General features: G+C 41.4%; 1 protein-coding gene across 2 annotated transcripts; it reads left to right on the forward strand.

The window, feature by feature from the left end:
- The first annotated feature begins 205 nt into the window (after positions 1-205).
- On the forward strand, positions 206-21,808 carry slc33a2 (solute carrier family 33 member 2). Of its 2 annotated transcripts, none has more exons than XM_085787306.1 (6): positions 206-277; positions 809-1,637; positions 10,337-10,484; positions 14,883-14,983; positions 17,780-17,889; positions 20,296-21,808. In XM_085787306.1, the coding sequence occupies exons 2-6, from the start codon at positions 938-940 to the stop codon at positions 20,500-20,502; spliced, it is 1,266 nt and encodes a 421-aa protein (XP_085643432.1). In that variant the 5' UTR covers positions 206-277; positions 809-937; the 3' UTR covers positions 20,503-21,808. The 2 variants fall into 2 exon arrangements, with proteins under 2 accessions (XP_085643432.1, XP_085643431.1); XM_085787305.1 differs by having other exon boundaries at positions 206-241.
- The last annotated feature ends 2,039 nt before the right edge of the window (positions 21,809-23,847 follow it).

Below are 23,847 nucleotides of genomic sequence, written 5' to 3' on the forward strand. Positions count from 1 at the left end.
GATGATTATGAAATTACTTCACTTACTTAATAATATGTGGGTCCAAGTTTGCCAGGCTGGGTATGCAAGTGGCTATATAGGTTCCGTGTGACTTGAGTCTTGAACAGTGAAAGGGAACCTGGCGCCCCGTCTACGTACTTGGGTTGCCATCCGCAGAAGAGGGATTTCTGCCATACGACCTGGCAACCTCCTAGCTCAGACCCATAGACCTCAACTATAAACAAGCGGAGCACCCTGTCAGGTTAGCCTTCGCTAGTCTAGCTAAATTTCTTTCCTAGTATGTGATACTATTTTGTCTTATAACAGATATGACCTGTTTTCCCTCAGTGCCGCCGTCTGCAGATGTTTCTGACGGGCGTCACAGTTTGTGTTTTAAAACTGTTAGTTCACTAGATTTAGCTCAGCAGCTAGCGAGCTAACGGCGGCTAGTCAGACAGTTTTTCAAAGAAACTAACCTATAACTATCACAACATGTCAGCACAGTGACACGGAGGGAAAAACACGTTTGTGTGTTGGTACAAGTTAAATGATTCAGTCAAACGAGGTCACCATGATATTTTAATTTTCATGACCATAAATCATGCTGTGTGACTTTGAGGGGGCTAAATGCTAGCCGGGCTACCGTCAGTGGTAACTGAGCTGGGCAGACTAGAGCAGCACTATAACAGATGTAAAGACCGGTCCTTTTAAGGCTGTCTGCAGGAGCTGTGAGAACCTGTCGCCACCCCGTGTCTTCTTCAACATCATTATAGCTTCAGCATCAGTAACTCTTCATAACCCCACACTCCTGTCTGTCTGGTCATTGCAGGTCTGTGACTTCATCTGGGTCAGCCAGTCCAGGAGCAGCTCTCCCCTTCAGTCTGAGTGATGACAGTGACCTGACCAATGGACCACTGCACTGTCTGCTCAGTGAGAGGGTCACGCTCGGAGTTAGATCATGAATGACAAACTAGTGTTTTTGGGCCTGCTGTACTTCGTCCAGGGCATCCCCTATGGCCTCCAGTCTTCCCTGCTTCCTGTCTACCTGCGTGGAGCTGGTCACTCTCTCACACGTATCGGTTTCACCAAGATCCTCTACTTCCCCTGGGTCCTCAAGGTGCTCTGGGCTCCCCTGATCGACCGGCTTGGCACCAAGCGCCACTGGCTGGTGGCGACAGTGTCGGGGCTGGCTCTGACATGCCTCTCCAGTGCTGCCTTGGCTCCAGAGGCACATATCTGGGGAGTAGCAGGAACACTGCTGGCCATGAACACCTTGGCCTCTGTCCAGGATATTGCTGTAGATGGGGCTGCAGTGGGGTTGCTGAAAGGTCGCGGGGAGCTGGGGCTGGGCAACACAGCCCAAGTGGTGGGCTACAAAGCTGGGTCGGTGTTCGCTGGAGGCGGGCTGCTGGCGGTGATTGATGTGGCTGGATGGAGCTGGATGTTCATGCTGCTGACGTTTGTGTATGCAGGCGTGGCGCTGTTTGTGTGGGGGGGCCCGCTGCTGGATGATGAGCCCATGAGGGGCCAGCAGGCAGATGGCAGCAGGAGGGGAGGGCAGGGAGCGGATGTGATGAGGCCATGGAGAGTGTGGAGGAAGATGCTGGCAGTACCGGGCACACCATGGACAGTCCTGTACGTCCTGACATACAAACTGGGTGAGTCTGATCAAAATGCAAGAATTTATTGACAATGAAGGTGGCAAATTCTTGCACCAGAAGAGCAAAGAAAGACTAAGGTCTTTGCATGATAAATAACCAAGAAAAATGATCAATTATCAAAGTAGTGGCAGATTAATTCTCTGTAGATTAAGTAGTTGATTGATTGACCATTTCACTGCATCAAGTTGAGTTTGAATGATCATCACAGGAGCCTGGTAAAGAAAGAAGAAGTGAAAGACAATCAGATTAACCAGTTTTTATTTATTTCTGTTCACAAACAGAAAGACAGAAAAAAAAATCTTTGAAGCAATGAAAAGTTTTGCTCACTTTCCCCCACCCTTGTGGTTCTGCAGCGAGCACCACTTGCACCCTTTCCCTGCGTTTATGTAGTGCCTGGAGATCACCACTAGATGTCTCTGTTGACATGTCAATGAGGACTAACCTCAGGACTGAGTGTAATGACGAGGATTTGGAGAGTAGTTGTCGCAAGGCAGTTTTATCTTGTTTTAACAGGTCCGTATGCACATTGGAAAATACAGTCCTGCTTATATAAAACAGTTGTTTTTATTGTCACCAGTACACAAGTATAAACCTAGGGCACTTTAACAAGAAAACAACATTAGTTTGACTGCAGACTACGGAACAAGATGAAATAATTAAAAACACATTTCCCCTTGCAAATGAAAATTTGAATTAATATGCAATAAAAACATTCAACTTTTAATTGCACTGCACAAAGGGTTTTTGCTGCTCCAATCTTACCAGGACTTTTGTGCCCAGTTGTTTATAGTAGCTGGTGTTAAGTTAATATTTGCAAATTTCAGATTAATTTTGATGGGGTACTGAGTCAATTTGCTGACTTTCTGATTCTTAACTATTTGAGCTACTGTTTTCACATGAACTACTACTTGCAGTTGCCACTTGGGGCCACAGTGGCCGCTGCTCAGCAAAAGTTACATAGCCTACCTTTAAGTTCATGCAGGCAGTTTGTTTTTTATGTGAATGAGTTAGTCCCAGTTAGAAAGTAAAATATGAAAGTAGTTTTGAAACAGTCAGGCCTGTGTGTGTGTGTGGGAGAAAGAGTTGATATGACCAGAGTTTGGTGTTTGGTAGCAGAAGGGGATTATGTAAGGATTAGAGTGTCTTTGTGTCTGTGGCGTTCAGAAACTGAAATGGAAGACGGCACATCACGCTGATGTGTGTTTATGTGTACGTGGGCGGTGGGAATATAATTGTCTCTGCACATTTGCATAGTCTTTACTTGTGGATGTTCATGTATGTATATGCCTTTGTTTTTAAATTGTGCGTGCGTGTGTGTCTGTGTGTGTGTGTGTGTGTGTGTGTGTGTGTGTGTTTTTTGAGAGTGTTAAGGGTGGCTCAGTAATCGGATGAGCCCCAGCAGACGACACTACTAGACAAAATATGAAGGCTGGCTGGACCCCCTAATCTGTCTAGGGAGCAGCCCCCCAGCACTCTCCCTGTCACACACACACACACACACACACGCACTGTCGGCTGATGCTCATGATTGCAACAATAATTACTCTGAGATTGTGATTGAGCTGTGTAGATACATTAACAGTCATGTCACTTGTTAGCATTTCCTTTGCAATAGTCTAAATGTTTTCCACCTTTGCATCAAATAAGGATTGTGTAATATTTTAGATTAGGCCTGGATGTGCCAGTGTAATTGCCTATGTGAGACAGTATTGTTTTTGTTCAAGGGGTGTGTGGGTATGTTTGTGTGAGACCGGTGATCTGCCTGTCTGAACCCCCCCCACGCTACACACACACACACACACACACACACACACACACACACACACACACACACACAGACCCCTCCTCTCTCTCATCTTTCCCTAATGAACTCTGAGTTTGTGCTCTGCGTCCAAAACTGTGGCCAATCAGTGAGAGCCTCATGTCTAAACTGTGACCCCTGTGCCATCTGAGGCCACATGCGAGATGGGAGAACTGTCTGGGTGGACTAGTAGAGGTGGATGGGGGGTGCAAAGGGGAGGGAGGGAGGTGGTGAGAGAGAAAATGCAAAGGAATAAGGATAGAAAGGAGGTATATAAAGGGAGGACTTGTGAACATGTCATGAGCTCAAATATTTGATAGAAACATTTTAATATCATGTTGTCATAAGCCTTGATCTATGTTCACATGAGAAATAGCTGAAACACTGAGCAATTATTGCTAAACTGGCAGTCCTTATTAGCTGTACATATTGCACACTCAAATGGTAATTACTATAATTGGGAGATTTAAGGAAAATCATTATTTTACTGCTCTTTTGTCGTCTATATCAACACCTTGACATCTTCAAATTAACACATTTTTTTTACTAGCAATTCCCAATTACTTTTGTATTGTTTTTTTCAATTAAGCACAGATGCCTGGTGTGACTCATGCTGCCTTGCTGCGCACTGCTAGTACTTTTTAAAGACAGTAGCCTTGTATATTTGACAAGAGATGTAGATGGTGGTGAGAGGGGATGGTGGCTTTCTGTGGGAAATGACCAGGTGGATGACAGGATGGATGGATGCACAGAACAAGAGACGCTTGGTTCAAAAACTCCCCTTTAATCTTTCCCACCGAAATGACAGCTGTAAGAGTTAATGACAAAAATACACAACGCATTAGGTAAAAATAATTTGGTATTCGTTAAATCTTCTTGATATAAATATAAGAAACAAACTATTAGATGCATAATTTCTAGTTTAGAAATTGCTAACTGTATATTGAGAATATTTGGTGCCCTGTTTTACTCGTATAAATATGTACAGACTCACACACAACATCAATGTGGATTTGAGACCTGTGGTCCAGAAACACCGTGTGGACATTAACAGGAGTGGACGGTGGTGGATTTGGGAGGTGATGGAGTTTTGAGAGATGAAGGGAGGTGGAAGAGTGGGAATGAGACAAGAGAGAAACTTGGGAAGGGAGTGGGGGGTATTTTCCAGAGGGAAAAAAAAGGGACTGCGGGGAGGGAGGCTGAAGGAGGGGATGAATTAATGAACAACCACCACATGGTGCCCTGAGAGAGAGACAGAGAGCAAAATGGCAACAGAAAAAAACACTTTTATCCATGCTTTGACGCATGTGTACAAGATCTCCATGATTAAAAAATATATTATTATATTAAATATATTCTTTCCATATTTTCTTTGCCACATAAATCTTCTTTAGTAAATCTAAATCCAAAGTTTACGTAAGATTTGGATTATTTACTGATCAGAAAATCAGCAGGATGAGCCGTCTCAAATGTATAATCATTGATAAGAAAGGCCTGTTGGTGCATGTAAGTTAAATAACAAATTGAACAACACTTTTGATCACATTACAAAACAATAATATGTTAAGATTAATAAGTTTAATGTGTTTCAGCAACATCTCTGTCAATTTAACATTCCTTTCAGTATGAAAACTGTTATGTTTATATTTGGATGGGCTTGGATGCTTATTTTTGTACACTTCACTGTGTCATACGTTTAATTGTAAATTGATATTTCTGCCCACCAATCTACGCCCAAAGACCCAGACTGAGCTGAAAACAATATTTGTAGAAAATATTTGTCAAAGATCAAATATGCACTCCATAGTGTGGCCAGGTGCATCTTCTGCTTCAATTATCTTTGAGCTGTGTCTAGGGTTATTGAGTGTGGTAGGTGGGCTATAATGGCAATTTTATCAGAAGTCACTGTAAAGTGTTTGTGTTACATTAAAAGCCTCTGTAGTTCTGAAGTTGCTGCAAATCGTTGAAAATGATGAGGACAGTGCATCTGCTCTAAAGTCCTAATTGGATACTGATATTGCCTTATTTTCTCAGGAAATAAACACAGGCAGCCCAGCAACCCAGAGACAGTGGTTGTTTTGCTTCTACTTTGTGTAGTAGTGTATATGTTCCCATGTTCATGAGCCCCCAGGGCCACAAAGAACTTCTTGACATCTGCATTGATCTGCATGGACCTAATGTGTGTGTGAGTTAGCAGTAGACTAATATTTAAAGGTATATACCAGGCTCTGTTTACTGTTTTGTCCTCAGGCAGACTTTAGACCTGAAAGGTGTGCGCACATAGGCCATTATATTTACGTGTTGTGCCGAAGCATGTAGTATGTATGAACCTGACTCTGTTTACCAGGCTCTCTGCAGGGAGCGATGATGTCGTTCTGCTGGATGTCCTCAGTGATCCCTCCTGCTTTGTTGGCTCTTTTGTCTAAGCTGCGGCGTGGAGGTCAGGATTTGACCCCAGTGTCCTTGTTGACCCCTCAACCCTCACCTCACTTCTCCTTTACTCTGATCCCTGACTATACTACCACCCAACCCCCTTTTATCACACACACACCTAAGGTTTGCTATTGCTAACAGTTGTTTCCCTCCGAGTTGAAGAAAATGGCTTGTTCACGGTCACTGTTAGGAAAAGGCAGGTGATGTAAATTTCAAAGCTTTATGAATACTCAGCGTCAGATTCCTCAACCCTTGTGCCAACAGTCAGTAGTTATGGGCTCCTCTAAGCAGTAGCATAGCACTCTCTGAAACTGGAAATAATTGTTTCCCACAAAAAAGGAGACGACTATAAGGAGACAGTAAAACATATTCAGGTAGCAATTTCCCCTGGTTATAATATATTTAAGAAAAGGCACTTAAGAGGGATGGTTGAGGTTGTCGAGGTCTGGAAGACCAATGAAACTCCTTGCAGGATTACTAGGCAAACCAAAACCTCTGTTTGACTGCAAAAGATCTTCAGAAATACATCACTGACTCTGGAGAACTGGTTTTCTACTTTCCTTTGTCCACACTGCAAAATCTTGCAATAAATTTGCAAAGGTACATTTTGGAAACAAGTCTTGTGGGCCGATAAAGTTATTGGCCTCTCTCTGTAAGGAAATTTGAGGAAAAAGGGTGTAGAATTTCGTAAAAAGACAACACCTCTCCAAGTGTTGAGTACAGTGGTGTATCGATCAGGTTTGGAGCTTATGTTACAGCCAGGAGGAACATTTCACTGGTTGAGGGAATAATGGATTTAAAGCCGAAAATAGCTTTATTTTATCCTATTTATTTAATTATCATAGATAAATTTGTCATGTGACAAACCTTTTCGTATTGCATAGATGCAAAAGTTGCAAAAATAACTTGTAATTGACGGCAATAAAACAAGCTTGACTGGCCAGCCTGGGGGAAACTCTGTGTCAAACTGTTTGTGGTAGTGTTTTGTTTATCACCATTGAAGATGTTGCTACATTTATCAAGTGTCCTATGCTTTGCTTAAAATTACATCTATTTTAATGCTCAGTATTTTTTTTGTCATCTAAAAAACAGTTTTGGCTATTTTTTTCACTGCTGCCTCAGTGACCTCTTTCTGTTTTGTTCCAACATGCAGCAGAGGTACAAGCAGATTTCTGATGAAATCCATGTTACCAAACCTATTAGTAGTTAATCTGCTAGTGGTTTATTAATGTGAAGTGCTTTGATAATAACTGTTCAAACTGCAGTAGAGAAGCTGTTTAATCAAGAGGTTTGCAGGGCCTCTGTATGTCCTAGTGTCAGTGGACTTTTACCCTGCTAGACTTTTTTGCAAGTCTAGTCAATCATAGTCTGATTGATCTTGTCATGAAGCACCTTTAAATAACTGGGATAAATAGAACAACTTCCCTCCTTTCTGTCTGTCACTTTCTCTCCTCATGTTAAATTGTTTTGTCTTTCTGAGGCGAATGTAAACATAAACACAGAGTTTTCTTTGAGCCTGCCATCTCTCCTCTGTTTCCTCTTCACTAACCTCCTAACAATGTCTCTGTTCATCTGCCCCCTCCTCTTCTTCTGTCTACATCCCTGGCTGCTCTTCTGTCTCTCCAGTCGTGTTTAACTCGCATCTTCTTCTTTTTCTTTTTTTAAATAAATGTATTATGATTGTCATTTCCTGCACTACATCTTAGTACCCCCCCAGAAAAAACTCCTTTGATTTACCTACTGGCCTCTCTCTCTCTCCTTCATTTGATTTTCACTATCACTTACTTTCCCATAGTCCTCCACTTCTCCCTCTTTCTCCCCGATCTATCCCGCTCATCCTCTCCCCCCCTTCACGCTTGTTCCACCCTTTCCTCCTTCCCCTCCACTCTGCTTGTTTAATCTTTGCGGATGTCTAATGAAATCCCTGCTGAAATGGACAATTGTTGCTTTGAGAATATTTATAGAAAGGAATAATCAGCGTGGTTGTGTTTGTCTGCACGCCCTCCCCCCAACCCCCCTCTTTAAAGAAATAATTAGTTGAAGGCAGGACTGTGAAAGCTCGGAGCTTTGAGCTAAACAACAGGCAGACAGGCACGGGAGCACAGAACCATGGGTAAACAACCCAGGCATCATGGGTACTGCTGCTGCCAATGTTTACTTTATTATGACTAATATGGTTACTGCACAGTTGATGCAACTCAGAACAGTTCAGTACAGAGGGTGACAGACTATCATGTGAATAATGCACAGAGAGCGTGTAAGTGTATCAGTGCAGCTCCCACTGGTGTGTGTCTTATATTATGAAGATCTGCTAATAAAAGTTTAGTTAAGTAAATTTACTGTCAAAAAAATAATTCCCATAATTGCATTGTGTGTCATATTCGCCAGCAGAATCCTGTTTTTTGTTTTTGTTTTGCATTACCTTTAATCAGATCAATACAAACAGCTTCCTGTTTCCTCTGAGGACTCGGTTCCAAGGATTACCTGTCATTTCATCTGCACATGAATGATATTGTTCTCTTTTCCTCAGAGGTGAAGTAAGGTTAATCAATGCCAAATCAAACTATTGGTCTGTCATCAGAATCTTCCTGTGTTCAGTATTGTAGGGCTCAACAATAGGAGCTAATCTTTTTTATTGTGTCTTTTTTTTCAGTTTATTGGGGTTAGGGGTAAATCACTTTGACAATAACATGTAAATACCAATTAGACTTGTCCTTTATAAATAGCTTGTTTTATCTGATTACAGTACTGTATCTGTCCACAACCCAAAGATAGAAATCTTTGATATATGATTAAAACTGATTCTCTTCTCTTTTAATTTGTGAAGAGGCAAATGGGTTATTAATCAGTTTTAAAAATAGTTGTCAGTTCAATATCTGTCAGTTGACGATTCACATCATTGACTAATGATTTAAGCTTTAATATTAATTACAATTAGTTAGGTAACAGTGTTAGTGGGAGTATTTTATTCGTACTTCAGTGCATGATCATTTTCCTTAATGAATTATTACAACTCTGTACACATCAGTATGGACTGTGAGCTCTATGACTGGTTGAACTTTGGGTTTTATCTGGTTTCTGGTGCTTTTAGTTCCTTCAGATTGACTATGTGAGATTCAGTCTGTTCAGAATTGTGATGAATAAACTTAGATGAGTTAGTGTCATAATATTAGTGAAGTGATAAACGTGCTTTATTGCTCTGCGGTAGTGCAGGCAATATATTGTTAAGTGTATGTACTGTGATGTTAGGGGCCTTTGTAGACTGGCAGTGGTGGTAGTTCTTTGTCTCCTCATTTATCTTTCACTCTCTCCTCTCTTTTGTTTATTATGTTACTACTATGGTACTTTATATGAAAAAGAAAGTCAAAACATGTCACATGGATATACTGTACGTATATCGATACGCTACAAGCTTATGTTATCAGCTAATTGGACTTTCACAGCCAGCTTGTCTGTAGTCGTCCCTGTGTGTTTTACCAGTGTAAATTGGCAGCAGTGAAACATGTATGACAGAAGCGAGAGGCAAGTGATTCCTACACAGAGAATCCACATCTTCTACCCCACGTTTCTGCTGGGTTTTCACACCACTGTTACAGCGGTGACACTCGCTCTCTGTCGCTGCACTCCCTATCACTGGGAGCTTCTCGACTTTCTCTTATTATTATTTTTTTTTATTCCAGTCTGTTTCATCTGTCTTTTTTTCACCTCTTTCTCTATTTTTGTTTGTCTCCTGGCTGACTGAGTGAGTGAGTCGTCAGTTGTGTTGCGTCGTCTTTGACAGCAGTCTGGGAGCCAAGCTGTCACTCACGCAGCTCCTTGGTCCCACTGTCTTTCTGAAGTCAGTCTCCATTAATATAATAATGGCGTATAGTCGGTGCCACTGAATATTTTACTGTAATGTTCAGCAGAACATTACCCCCACACTCAACGCCACACAGAGAAAGTCTTACTGTCTGACAGAAACTTTTTATTTTGACTGAAAGGTCTTTGTGAGGTCTGTTTCATCTGTGGAAGTTTTTCTGTTTTTGTTGTGTTTTCCTTTTTGTGTTTTATGAAAAGTGCTAGGCCCTCGTTTGATAAAGCGTCTGAGGGTATTCTTTTTCTTGTCAGGCATCTATTATTGACACTTTCCAGGAATAGGCCTAGGTGTGCCGCGTGTCAGTGTGCTGTATTTGATTCTGCAGTCGTCATCTCAGGAAAACCATGTTGTTCAGCCTTGCAGGCTAAACACTTTGGTTCATCATCCTCATTGTATTTCAATGTGATTGGAGCAGGCGTGTGTACTCAGGAGATGTCTCACATATTTACTGTATGTGAAAAGTAGCTGTGCTTAGTCAGAAACATGCAGTATATATCACATGATGTATGTTTTGCACCAATTCTGCCGTCTTTATATTTGACCAGGCAACTAATTCCAACCTCCCTCTTGTCTTTCTCATACATCTTCCTTCTGTCTATGCAGGTGAGCAGGGTGCAGTGACCATGTTTCCTCTTTTCCTGTTGGATCACCACATGACGGCCAGGGAGCTCGGCTTCTGGAACGGCATCATCGCCATGGGCTTCTCCATCTGCGGGTCGTCCCTGGGAGGCCTCCTGCTCGCTCAGTTCAGGTTGTCTTCATCGGCACAGTCATTCTCACCATTGTTTTGGTTGTTTTTGTTCTTTTTACAGTACATTAGTATTTTGTGACTGAAAGCTTTTCAGTTAAACCATTTTGCAGAGTTTAGTTTGGTTTGGAGATCAGACACAATTCCCTGATTGCTAAAGTCAGACTACACAGAAATCCACTTTTTTTTTTTTTAACAAGTAGTCCAGTATTCACTTGGGCTGCAGCTGACAGTTAACTTCATGATCTGCCAGTTATTCCTTTAATAAATCCACAAATCTTTCGTTAGGAGAACATGTAAAAAAAAAAGAAAAAAAAGAAAGTACATCACAGGTTGACAGAGCCCGAGGTGATGTCCTGTGTCCTCAGATATCCTGTTTTCTCCAATCAACTGTCAACATCGTTAGGGTATTTGTTGTACAGTCATAAACATGCAAATAATATATGTGAATATTCACACATGAATGTGAGTGCAGACTTTCATTGACAGTAAGAGGAATTTCTGAACAAAGAAAAGACAGTTTTAAACATTGCAACAATGTTGGCAAAATAAATGGGAGCTTTAGATGCACACGTCAGTCTCACCTGCTCTACCAGTCCATTACCATCATCATCCTCCAGCTCTTCACTCTGCTGCTCCCACTGTCATGCCGTGTTCCTCCTCCTGCTTTACCTCTGTGCCTGTGTGTGTGTGTGTGTGTGTCTACCTGTCTGTCTCTCTGCCTGCGTGTGTGCAGTAATTTAAGTAAACATAGCGTTGTTTGAGAGCTCAGGGACCCCCTGTGTCTGGAGTGTGGTGTGAGAACAGCATGAGCAGCAAATCCATCACACACACTCGTGCACCGCGACAACGTGCAACTCTGGTTGAATTTAATTCTCAAATTTACAGACAGATGTTAAGATGTTGACAGACTTTTGGATTAATATATCAAAGCAGCTTTAAATACCAGTATTCTTCTTCAATAGATATTTTAGCACAGGTATACAGTGTTAAAATGTCATCAAGAGAAATTTCCATAGGATGTTGTTGCAACATATTTGTAGTGTTGTATTTAACCTTTACATATTTCCCCCCTCAGCACATTGACATTGTGCCATTTGTGCCTGACCTTCGTTGCATAAGGATTTACGTCTGCTTATACTAGGATCACATTATAGCACAGCCCTGCTGCCTATGGCCAGTGTGATGTAATGGGAACTATAAATAACAATGCCTTTATGAAATATAACGTGTTAGTTTCCACACTGTGTATTACTGGACACAGAACCAGAATTCCCTCCTTCCATTCACACCAAGAAAGTAATTAGCTGTTTAGCCAAAACACTTAACCTAATAGAGGGGTCCAAACTGATGTATCATTTTTTGTCAAATAATGTTCACATTTTCTGCCGCTGACCCCACCTGATTGAGGTGTACTTATTCTCTCAAAGCTGTCTTGTTAATGAGAGATTTGCTCTCTGTTTAACTGGGAACGCTCCAAAAAGCATAACTTACATATTAAAATCACAAAAATTTTCTCCCGGGGGGTGGGGTGGGGGGGGGTGGTTTGGGTTTTTGGACCTTGTCACCTTTTTTACTCTCTGGAGTTTGCAGGTCTGCCTACTACAGGGTTATTAGGGACGCAGTGTGTCAATTAATGGAGAGGTGAAGTTGTGTCTTCTGCTTCTGTGTTTGTACTGCTTACGTTTGTGTAACTCGCTTGATTTGTTGACATGTATCATTTCCTCTGTGCTCTGTCTGATGTCAGTCTTTCTGTCTTTGTGTCGTGTTTTCAGCTGGCTCCCAGATTTTTTTTTCTCTCTTCTTGTAAAGTGACACTAGCAAACACAGAGCATGTCTCCAAAGGCAACATTTTTGTTGAAGGGAGAGTACTTTCAAAAGATGTCATTGTCATATTTTGGCTTTTGATCTTTCACTCTTTCTCTCCATCTCACTTGTAAAGGACTCTGTAACTTTTAAAGGCAGTAAAATGCTCACACACTGACAAAGACAGAAACACATTATCTACTACACATCTCGCTCTGTTGAAGATTGACAGAAGTCTGTGGGAATCGCACGTTTAACTTTGCGCACCCAAACAACCCATTTGATTGTTTTATCACACAAATAATCCAATGAGGTTTCAAGATTGTACACAAAAAAATGAAGCGCTGGGGCGCTCTGGTGGCTCACCCCGTAGAGTGCTTACCCTGTAGCCGTAGTCCTAACCTCAGTGTCCCGGGTTTGAATCCGGCTGGTGGCCTTTTGCTGCATGTTTTTCCTCCTCTCTCTCCCCTTATTTCTTATCTGTCTCATACTGCCTTGTTGTATCGCCACTATAACAGCTGATATAATTAGAATGTGGAGATACTATAATTTAATAATTCCCTGAAATCCAGTTTGATAAATGAAAATTTGGTTGTATTCATAGGGAAAAAAGGAAACTACACACTTTTGTTTTCTACTACAATAGAGAAAATTTATTTCACCCCATTTAAAACTGTGAAATTACCATACTATCCCTTTTTTTTAAAATTTCACTTAAGAAGAGCCACAAATTTTATTAAGTCAAATATTTTTACATTTAAAAGGAGATTTTAAATTCATGAGTTGAGTAAAATGATATTAGAATTGATATTTTGGTGGTATTTACTTTCCTGTGTAAAATGAAAACTTCATCTCTCACCATATATCACACATACATCACATCATATGAGGCTGTCTGTCCCTCTCACACAAACACACACACATGCACACACTCATATGTACACAGTAGGAGCTGTGCAGTAGGCTGTGGTCCCACCTCTAAAAGCTCAGTTGGAAGGTTTATCCTCCCCACCATCAGAAACGGCTGAGTGGTCAGTGAGTGACCCCCTTTACAACTGCCACTGGCAACCTGAGAACATGGCTATTCTTAACCGGGCCCGGCCCGTGTGAGGTGGCAGCCAGACAGGTTCTCTTTCTCACACACACACACATGCACGCACGCACGAACACACACACACACACACACACACACGCATGGACACACACACACAGCCCTCAGCATCTCTTGAGAGTGCATAATATGAAAGGCTGTCATTGAGACGGGAGGTAAAGGAGAAGCAGTGAGAAGAATGTCTTTAGCATGTGAATGATGCAGGATTGTTTTCCAGTAGAGAGGTAAGGAAAGTCTGGGTGAAGAGGGAGAGCTGGTGGGGGAGAGGGGGATACAGAGAGAGAGGGAGAGAGGTGTCTTGTACAGAAATAAAAAAGTGAAATGAATATATATAAAAGTTGATTTAAGACTGTAAAGACTAAATATTTGTGGAGTTAACCAAATAATTACCGGTAATCTCTTCAGAATGACATATGAATGAGTCAAAGAGGGTGTAAAATAGTTTCCCGTAATATGAACTCACACACCTGAATTGATTGTATATTTGGACGGGACTAGACATTTCTGTTGGAGTTAATGAAAAAGCCTCACACCTCTGTAGTCCCAGAGCAAATTTTAAAGAAACTCTTTCTATTAGAGCTGAAATAATTAGTTGATTAATTAGTCAATTGCACATTGTCACTTTTTCAAACCATATGGTTGCACCTCCAAATTTGCAATTGGAAGGTATTGCGTCATTTCCTAATTTTAATACTATTGTAAACTGAATAATCCAGTTTTTGGACTGTTGGTTTTACAGGTTCAGCCTGGGCAGAATGGTTTCATCACTTCTTAATCCAAATTAGAAAGTTGGATTAGTATCTGGTTGATGAAGCAGCAGTGAATCAATGACACCATTATACAGTAGTTTTACTCTCCTTGTGTATTGATCTAACTAAGTAAGATATTCTGCTTTATGTGACAGGCTCCTTCTTCCTCACAGTCTTTTTTACACATAAATAATTACATGCAAAAGAAAAATAAAATAAACATGCGCTCAGTCCTTTGAGTGGCAGGCATCCTCTGGGTGATTGGCAGTATTAATCCCTGATGTCACACAACAGTGCAAGCTCCTTTGTGTATGTGTTGTGTTGTAGGCGAGTGTTTCTGTGTGTGTTTATGTTAACACTGATTAATTATCTTCCCCATGCTGGGGATCTCCTTAGGTTATTGATTACGTCATGAAGCAGACCCACAGGGGGATGATTTTCTTGCACTAACAGGGAATCAATTAGTGTCTGGGGACTTGTTTACTTATGCACGTGCACACATGTATCTCTGTCTGTGTGTGTGTGTGTGTGTGTGTGTGTGTGTGTGTGTGTATGAGAGAGAAAGACTATTGTGTGTGACATGAAAAGAAACACAGTATCTCTCAAAATTTAATGATACTAGCCTGGAGTCACTGTCACTACATGTCATGCTGCTCAGTGATAACACACACACCTAAAAAAAAAAAGTTGGTGAACATCTCTCTGATTCTGGGTTGTTTGTTGCTCTTTCCTCAGCATCGGGGCTCTGATGCGACGTGTGTTTGTATTACGAACCGTCAGCATGGTCTTCCAGAGCTCTCTACTCACGGTACTGGAACCATCGCCGCTGATGAAAGGTGAGAAAAGGACTGAAACGAATACGGTCAGTGACAGAGTGGCAGGGATTAATCAAACTGGAAGACAGTTTTCCACATATTACTAATTACTGTAATGTTAAATATACAGACCACTACAGTAAATGGTGGTTCAAGCAGGTGATGAGATGTCAGTCTTTCATTCTTGTCTGTGAATAGTGTGGATGTGTACCACATTTTTGTTTATTGTGTACTGTAGATTTACATGTTTAAACTTCACAGATCCTGATCTCGTCCACAAAATGTAAATCTAATTCCTTGAATAAACACTCACCTGTTAACATGCAGACACAGGTAAATACACTGACAGGTGTCAATGTATATAAGGTGAGTTTATGGAGATAAACACATTATCTCAGTAAAACAGCAGAACAGTCACACTGACTGCACTTAATGAACTATTAGGTTAAATTAGCTTGAGGATGTTTTTTTTTTTGTTTTTGTTGTTCTCTTTTTCAGTTGTACCTGATTTTTCCAGCTGCTCCACACATAGAATGTAATTCATGGATCTATATGTATACCTTGTTGTTTACATGTGGAGATGAAAAATTTCAATAAAAATTTAAGTTAAAATTAAAAAAAAAAAAATTAGCTTGAGGATAAGAACTAATTCATTAGCAGTTTCAGGTAACATGGTTTCAATATACTGTCATAAACATATGACATAAATATATATTATGAATAGTAACAATAATCATGATGCAGCACGCTAACTACAGCTGCATGCTCTCACCAATAATGGCAGAAAGGTGTTATATAAATAATTACAAGAAACGGTTCAGAACTGTGACTCAATATCATCGGAGCAGTAACAAGCACCAAATTTACTGCAGCACTATTGTATTTTTCTTCTCTTGGTGTGTTCAGCCCCTGGATATTTGTAACATAAGGTGTGTGTTGTGCATTCTTTCTGATGGTAAAGGAGAAAATGTTAGAGGCTTCTGTAAGTGTGGATGGCAGCTCAGTAATTTGATATAAAAGTTAAGTAACATCCACACAGTGGTACTTGACAATAGACACCTGCTGTCACCATGATTGGCCTGCAACCAACACCTGAACCTGGACTGTCGACTGTAAATAGAGATGGCCTCCATGACATCAGCCACAGGTTTCTGAAGAGCAGTTTGCTGGTTAATAGTTAAAACGCTACATTTCCAAGCCATGTATAGGGAGTGCAGACAGTATTACAGTACCTGTTAATGACATATGAATGTTAATGACTGTTAATGACATATGAATAAATTACCAGTAAAATTTAAATCACCTCAAAATACAGGATCACATAACTCCCACATTCAATCAATTACGTTATATTGTGTAATATTTACATGAACGTTCCTAACCCAAGTCACTGAAAGCTGCCACGGCTTCAAGTCTAGAATGTATTAACAGCATTTTGTGATACAGTATATATACATTTACTGACAGTAAATTTGTCATCAAGGGATATATTAAAAATAGTTTATTGTACCAGACTTTAAACATGTTTTATTTCTGTGGTTAAGTTTGGGTATTTTAACATAAGAGTCTTAGGAGCCAGACTGAAACAGCTATTGGAGGAGCTGCAATATCTGGCACTGCCATGTTGGCTTCACTCTTCAGCCAAGGTTGCAGCTTGTCTGCAACTGAGAGGCACTCAAACCAAGGCACATCGTTTTGAGTCGAAACATAAGAAGCGGCATAGGGGCATTAAGAAAAAGAGGCTTCTTTCACATCAAATTTTGTCACAAAAATGTTTTTAGTTACTTTTCAAAAGAAAAGTTCTCTTGTAAAACATACTTTGTTTGAGCAGCTCACAGGACAGCAGCCTGTCGTCATGAAGACAGGAACCAATAACTGTTTAGATGTAGGGATGACAAAAAACAGTGAAGGAATTTACTGATGTCTTGTGCCTTAAGCATTGCTGCCTTTAAAAAGTTGAGAACCACTGGCCTGCGGTACTGAACCACATGTTCAGTGTTAATACAGCACAAGAGTACATCATGCAGCGGACGTTGATAGATAGGTGCTGTCTCTCTCTCTCTCTCTCTCTCTCTCTCTCTCTCTCCCAAGAGCCATTTAGTTGTTCATGTCTGAATGACACATCTGATTCTCTTGCACAGCCAGTCGCAAAGCATTTGGGATTCAAATCCGTGCCATTCATCTCTGCCGGAGTTGTCTGTTCCCCTATCAAACCTCTCAGACTGAAAGTTGGGGCCTCTCCCTCCTCCACTTTAAACCCAGAACAAAGATCTCAGGAAAACTCAACCAGAAGAAAAAAAAAAAAACAGAAAAACATTCAGTTTCAGATTTTTCAATATTACATGATAACCCTCCGCTTCCCACTCTTCCAGTCTGATCAGTCGGTGTATCTGTGTGAGCCTTGTGTCGCTGACTGTAGAGTCTTATTCTGCAAAAACTCTGGCGGCTTGAGTGAATAATTCAGTGTTAGCGGGAGCAGAGACAGATAGGCTCTGTGGTTCCTCTGTGTTTCCCCACTAACACTGCTATGCCACTTCCCCTCAGAGGATACTCTACATGTGTTTTGGGGACAAGGAGGGAGTGGAGGTGGTGGTGGGAGAAAGGAGAGGAGGCACTTCAGCTGCTTAACGTTTACAACTGCGTTGCCTCTCTACTTTGACTTCTTCATAGAATAATATAGGAGCACTGCAGCAGAGCAGACAACAGTGTGAGATTGATAGTTCTCTGCTTTTTTTTTCACTTCTCACTGTAGATTTTCTCAGGCGTGTTTTGCCTGGTTTTGATTGATTTTGACCCGTGTGTGTTTTGTTCCCTCAGGTATGGCCGTCCTCAGCATGAGCGTTCAACACTTCCTGGGCGGTCTCATCACCACGCTCACCTTCACTACCATGATGCATTGCACTCAGAGGGCCGAGGAAAGCATTCAGGTAAAGGTGGACTGCCTGGTTCTGCTTGTCGTTATGTAACAATTGTGTGCGCTCTCGTCACCATCTCGTCAGTGTTAATTGTCTTGTTATGTGATGTTAGGTCATCTCCTGTGGCTTAACAAACACACCACAGTCTTTCTTTTCTTCTCTCCATATCCTTCCTTCCCTTTTTTTCCCCTCTCGTCTGCCTCTGTTTAATTGTGCTACTTTTGTAATGTTAGGTCATTTCCTTTGGTTGTCTGTGGGGGCCGGAGATGAAAATCATCAGTATACAGTACCACACCTGTTGTCACCCATACCTGTCAGTTCTCACCAGCTGTTTACACCTGGAAAATCTCCAAAGTCTAAGCAGACCCAGATTCTATTCATCGCCTCTTTTCTTTTTGCCCCCCCGCCACCCGCCCCTCCGCTAGCATTGTCTCTCCTACCACCTCACTCTATTTCTTTGTCATTCTGTAGTCCTTTAAATGCTCTCTTTTCCACTCTGACTTTTTCCTCTCCTCTCTCGTTTTCTCCTCTTTGACATAACTCCTTTTGTCCCCGTCGTAACTGGGCCATCGTTGCCTGGAGGTGATCGTTGTTCACACAGCCGTTCAGACATCACTCAGTCAATCTCTGAAGGTGACAAATTATCATTTAAATTGCTGTCACTCTTAAAGTGGAGAGGGAAAATTGAAAAAGGAAAATCCCATCTGTAGCACAGATATCAGAATCTGGTCACACATTAAATCAACAACAGAAGAGAACCAATCACAACATGCGCTGATGAGAGCCAGGGATCATTTGAGAGGTTCTCATGACACATATACTGTTTGCCTTTTAGTGCGTCGGTGTGTGAATCTGTGTGTGTACGCGCATGCGGACGCGGAGAGCATTAGCTCACCTGTGCTTCTTGTGTGTGTGCGTGTGTGTGTTATTGAAGGTGGTGCTATCCAGTGACAGAAAGCTGATAGTGTGAGTGCTTGTTAACGATCCCCAGGAGATAGAAACCAAATCTGTTAAACAAGTTGCTCAGAATAAAGGCACTCCACTTAGCTGTGGTCACACAGGCTCTCAAAGCTCTCTATCCCGGCCCGCAGACCACAGCTACGGCTCCGATACGGTCCGAGCTCTCCACCACATCACTTCATTTTCAGCCCTTGTTCCTCAGTGAGAGGGTTGTCCTTTGAGGATGTAGAAGCATGTGGTATCTTTGATGGATAAAAACATTTCAGAATTACATGCCATGCTCATATTTATGATCAATATGTGATGGAAAGAATTAGGGCTGCATCTTTTAACCTGTCACCCTTTTTGTAAATTTGATTAATTGATTCGATGACAGAATGTCAGAAAATGGTGAAAAGTCCAGGGTGACACCTGCAGATGCTTCATTTGATCAAACCATCTGATCAAAAACCAAAACATTTTCAATAATGACAGAAAAAAAAGCAGGAAGTCCTCACATTGGAAGATCTGGAGCTGCTATAGAGAAGGTTTAGTGTTTGTACTTAAAAAAAAAAAAAAAAATCTTCTGTTAAATCGCTAATTTTTGTTGTTATCTAATCCATTCATCAACAAATTGCTCAGAATTATTTTTTTCCTGTAAGAGAAGCCTTAGGTATTTGCTGTCTGTGGATATAGTGAAGGATTACCTTGTTTACCTGGTGTGTTGAAAACACATTTTAATCCACATTTATATGATGGAAAGATTAAAAGTATTTGTTAAACCCAGGAGACAAACGAGCCTAATGAATTAATTTGTTCAGTTAATGGTCTAGGTGTCACTAGAGTCCTTCTGTTTTTGTTGGACTCACCTGCTGAATGTGCTGCTCTCTCAGACAGAGGGAGGAGGCTCAGAGAGATTAGGTAATCTCTGCCCCTCTCTCTCTCTCTCTCTCTCTCTCTCTCTCTCTCTCTCTCTCTCTCTCTCTGTTGAAAGCCTTGAGGCTGGGATCAGATACTCTTCTTCGTTTGGCCTCCTTCCATCGTCTCAGGCCATGATCTCACGCTTTTTCTTTCAGGCTGACGGGCTTTTCTTTAAATTTATTTTTCTACTGTCGTTTCCATTCGTACTTGCTTTCACCTTTCAAATTGCACATTTTCCTCATCGCTCTGTTGGTTTGTGGCTAATTGTTCTGCATTGAAGGTTTGAGAGCAATCAGCTGATAAGTTGTGTTACAGGTATGAATGAAGTGTCACCTTCTCCACCCATGTTGCCCTCTCTACTTTCCCATTCACTACACTCTCCTGTTTACGCACAATGTCTGTCTTTCTTTCCCAAACCCTCTCCTTCCCTCTTGTCCTTTTTCTCCTCTCACTCTCCTCTCCTTTCCCTCCTCCTTTTAATCTCTTTTCTCATCATTCCTCCTCCTCCTCCTCCTTTTTTCCTGTCATCCTACCTCTCGGCTGCCATTCCCCCTTTAGGCGACTCACTACAGTTTCCTGGCGACTCTGGAGGTGCTGGGGAAGCTGACATTCAGCGCTCTGGCCGGAGGTGTGGTCGATTGGTTTGGTTTCCAAGTTGCCTTCCTCTTCTTCCTCACCCTCTCCGCTGGGACGGCCCTGCATGTATGGACGGCTACCTTTACTGGTGCTCTCAGAGAGCACCAGCTCAAAGAACAGCCCAAATAAGATCAGGATCAGGGTGAAAGGTGCTGATACGGATGCTGAAATAGTGTCTGAATATTTTGAGGTTGACTACTAGTATGCAGATGCCTCAAAAGTCCCTGATCCTATGAAAAACTCACCTTTCAGCAAATCATCTCATTATAAAAGATGTTGAATAAGTTGACTTTCTTGTTCTGCCATTTTAAAGGAGAAATCAGCCATGTGGTTAAGTGCTCTATTTCAGAGTGTATTTTTTTTATTTAATCAATTATTATATAACAGTTATTTTTTTTCCAATATCATTAGCAAAACTGGCCTTATGTTTTATTAATGTTGCATTTAAACTGTCTGAAGAAGTCTTAATATTTACAGAAGTGTGATGAAACTTGCAGACAAGGACGGAGGGGAGGATTAGTAGAGTTTTCTGGATGAGATGAGACTGGTTCATCCAGTCAGTGTGATGAACTTATGGGTTTCAGTGTCTCGGGCAGTGTCATACAGTCTTACTGTATTGACAGCTGAAAAATACTTTGGGGGAATACAATCAAAGCTTTTTTTAATCATCTGAGCCATTTTAATCTTATAAAAAGCCAGCAATAATAGCTGTAGCCAAAAGCAATATCGCTACTTTGTAATGCTTGTTCTATCATATTGTACTGTATATTAACATGTTTGTCATTCTCCCGAGTTATATGGTTTACAGCTCTGAATGAATGCATCTCTACTGCCTCGTATCAGCACTGTATGGTACGATGCTGCACCAGTAATGCTCCAAGTAGAGTATCCACTCATTCACATTCTGTTGTTTCAGCACACAATATGTTACCTAACTTACTAACAGTTAGCCAATGTACGTTTTCAGTTTTCACTTTAAAACAGGAAGCTTAGCTGTTGACAGAGGAGCATTTATTCTGTTGGATTAGCCACTGATTAAATGTAAAATCCCAGTAACGCTTTATTTTGTGGGCCCCATTTTTTCCAGCTAATTTCCTAAAAATGTGTTTTTAGCTGTAAATCTAAAATATTTTTCTGTGAAATTCCAGCACAATGTCGTACCAACTGTAAGGGAAACGGAGAAAGTGCTGGTTGCTATAGTATTCACCCTGGGGGAAACACAGGACCTGTAAAATAAAGTGTTATGATCATATTTTCCCTTTGCAATTGAATAGGTCTATCCTGTCAGCCTTACAAACTGCATGGTGCCATCTCGTCTCAGTCTTATGTTGTTCTTTAATGAACTCAAAAAAGAACTTTCTTTACAATAAAACTTGAAAGACCAATACCACAGATAAATTGCAGTTGCTGATAAAATTGTACGACTTTTGTGTTTCATGTCAAAGAAACGCCTGAAATATGTATAAGATATACTGTAACTCTCCATGGTACTGTACACTGTAGAAGAAAACTTTATCAATGCTTAAATGCATTGATAAATAGAAATTAAGTCTTAAAATGGATCGTCTTGCTGACAGGAGACGTGTTGGCAGGTAAGACGAGGATTTTGTTGGATTAAATCAAGACAGCACTCTCAGCAAACAAAATAAAAGAGCTGGTCACCTGCTTTAACCCACATGATAAAGGGATGCCATGCCACATCATTACTGGTTTATCCACTTGTTGCAAAGCACATCTCTTGTCTCAGTTACTGCGCTGCATGAGATTTGCACAAAAATAAAACTGCTGAGTGAATCCTGGAGTCTGTGTTTTTGTCTTTGTCACCACATTTCACCACATTCTCTACCCCAGGGCCAGACGTCCTGTGTGGTCTGTGAGGACGCTCCCACCTTTGAAAATCCACCATGGTTTGACACTGCTGTGAACACCGTCTCTCTGCAGTGTACTGGCTGAAGGCTACATGAGTGTGAATAGGGCCCGTGTCACAGGATCCACAAACCCATACAGCTCTAATGACACAACAAATGCTGTGAAGGAGGATTAGGCCAGCTTACATGGCCCTGAATACACCTCCACTTTACACTTTCTCACCCAGCCTCATTATGTGGGCGTGCTGTTTGTGTAGCGGGATCGTCAACGCAGGGATAGAGAGGGAGGGTCTGAGGAGAGAGGCTTATTTTTTTATCCACTCGCCATTCTCAGAGAAGAGCGAGCGTCGAAAGCGATAGGTCTGTTTAGTTTGGTGCCTTTTGAAAAGTCACATGAAACCACAGGCCCATTTAAACCTTTGAGTCATGAGTGTATGTAAGAGAGGAGGGTTTATTTTTTCCTCACAGCTTTCTCAGCAGTATAGATCCTGAAGCTAAATCATCAAAAAAGAGACACCACAAACCGTCTAGAATTATATTAGACTGATCATCCACCTCTTCCAGTCAGGAAGGAGCTTTTATTAATCTGATAGTTGAAGAAACCTGTTCCTGCTCATGTTTGGGATGTTAATGAATATGTGGCAGGAGTGAAAATGTCCATTTGTCGTTCTGTAACATAGGATATTCCTCAGTACGGTGGTCATTGAGTCTCATGGTCAAACAGCTTTTTTCTTTCAGCACTTAAATGACTTCTTGTCCACAAAAGAAATTGAAAGTTCAAATTGAGCTTTCACCTGAGCTAACAAAGACGACCATGTAAAACAATCAAAAGCTCTTAAATGGTGAGCTTGTTTTGTCCACTACTATTTCACATCTCTCCATAAACAATCTCCCAATTACTTAGGATCATCAAATGGCCATCGTCAACTGTTTCTACTGGGTTATTTTCTTCTGTGGAAAGTAGTTCCAGTGAATGCACAACATTAAATGAAAAGACGTGTTAACTGCGGGCACATGATTTGGGAACCTGCCGTTTTAAAGCCTGTGCAGACAAAGGAGTGGGGAAAGGTAGGTGGTAGGTGGTCTGGATCCTACCGTGCTGATGAGAGTGAGACCTCCTACTGCGGCTGACAGATTGGCAGAAACCCCCTGTGGAGACATTGCGTGTTTCAGGGCCACCATCTATAGCACGGTCACAATAGATTGGTGGTTTTGATGTACACACTGCCTCACATGTTAGCTGTCAACTTTGTTAGAACAATTGAGAGTTGGTGGATTAGGCAATTATTCGGTGAATTCTTTCCTTTGATATAGCCCGGCACATGACACTCATGTTTGTCCATGTGTGAATTCCTGAGCTGTTATCATCAGAGTCAGATTCCTCATATTGAAGGATAAGGCTGGGTATTCTTTTATGTCAACAGCTATTGAGTTTCAGTCAGTAACAATCAGGCCGGGGCACAAGTCTGGTCACATCACCAACTTTATACCTGTATCACACAGGGGGCACAGCAAAAGAATAGGTCTGCTCATTCAGCCAGTGCCAAGACTGTTCCGCTAATCACAGCGTCACAAGACACACCAACAATGACACCCAAACAATAGG

The sequence above is a fragment of the Trachurus japonicus genome, chromosome 9 (genome assembly GCF_045865225.1).
Source record: "Trachurus japonicus isolate A0001 chromosome 9, Traja_1.0".
Classification (NCBI taxonomy): domain Eukaryota; kingdom Metazoa; phylum Chordata; class Actinopteri; order Carangiformes; family Carangidae; genus Trachurus; species Trachurus japonicus.

Coding starts and splice junctions, on each gene's coding strand:
- slc33a2 (XM_085787306.1), top strand. CDS start 938: ATGAATGACAAACTAGTGTTTTTGGGCCTGCTGTACTTCGTCCAGGGC. Junction 10,485..14,882: donor CTCCTGCTCGCTCAGTTCAG/GTTGTCTTCATC, acceptor CTCTTTCCTCAG/CATCGGGGCTCTGATGCGAC. Junction 14,984..17,779: donor ACCATCGCCGCTGATGAAAG/GTGAGAAAAGGA, acceptor TTGTTCCCTCAG/GTATGGCCGTCCTCAGCATG.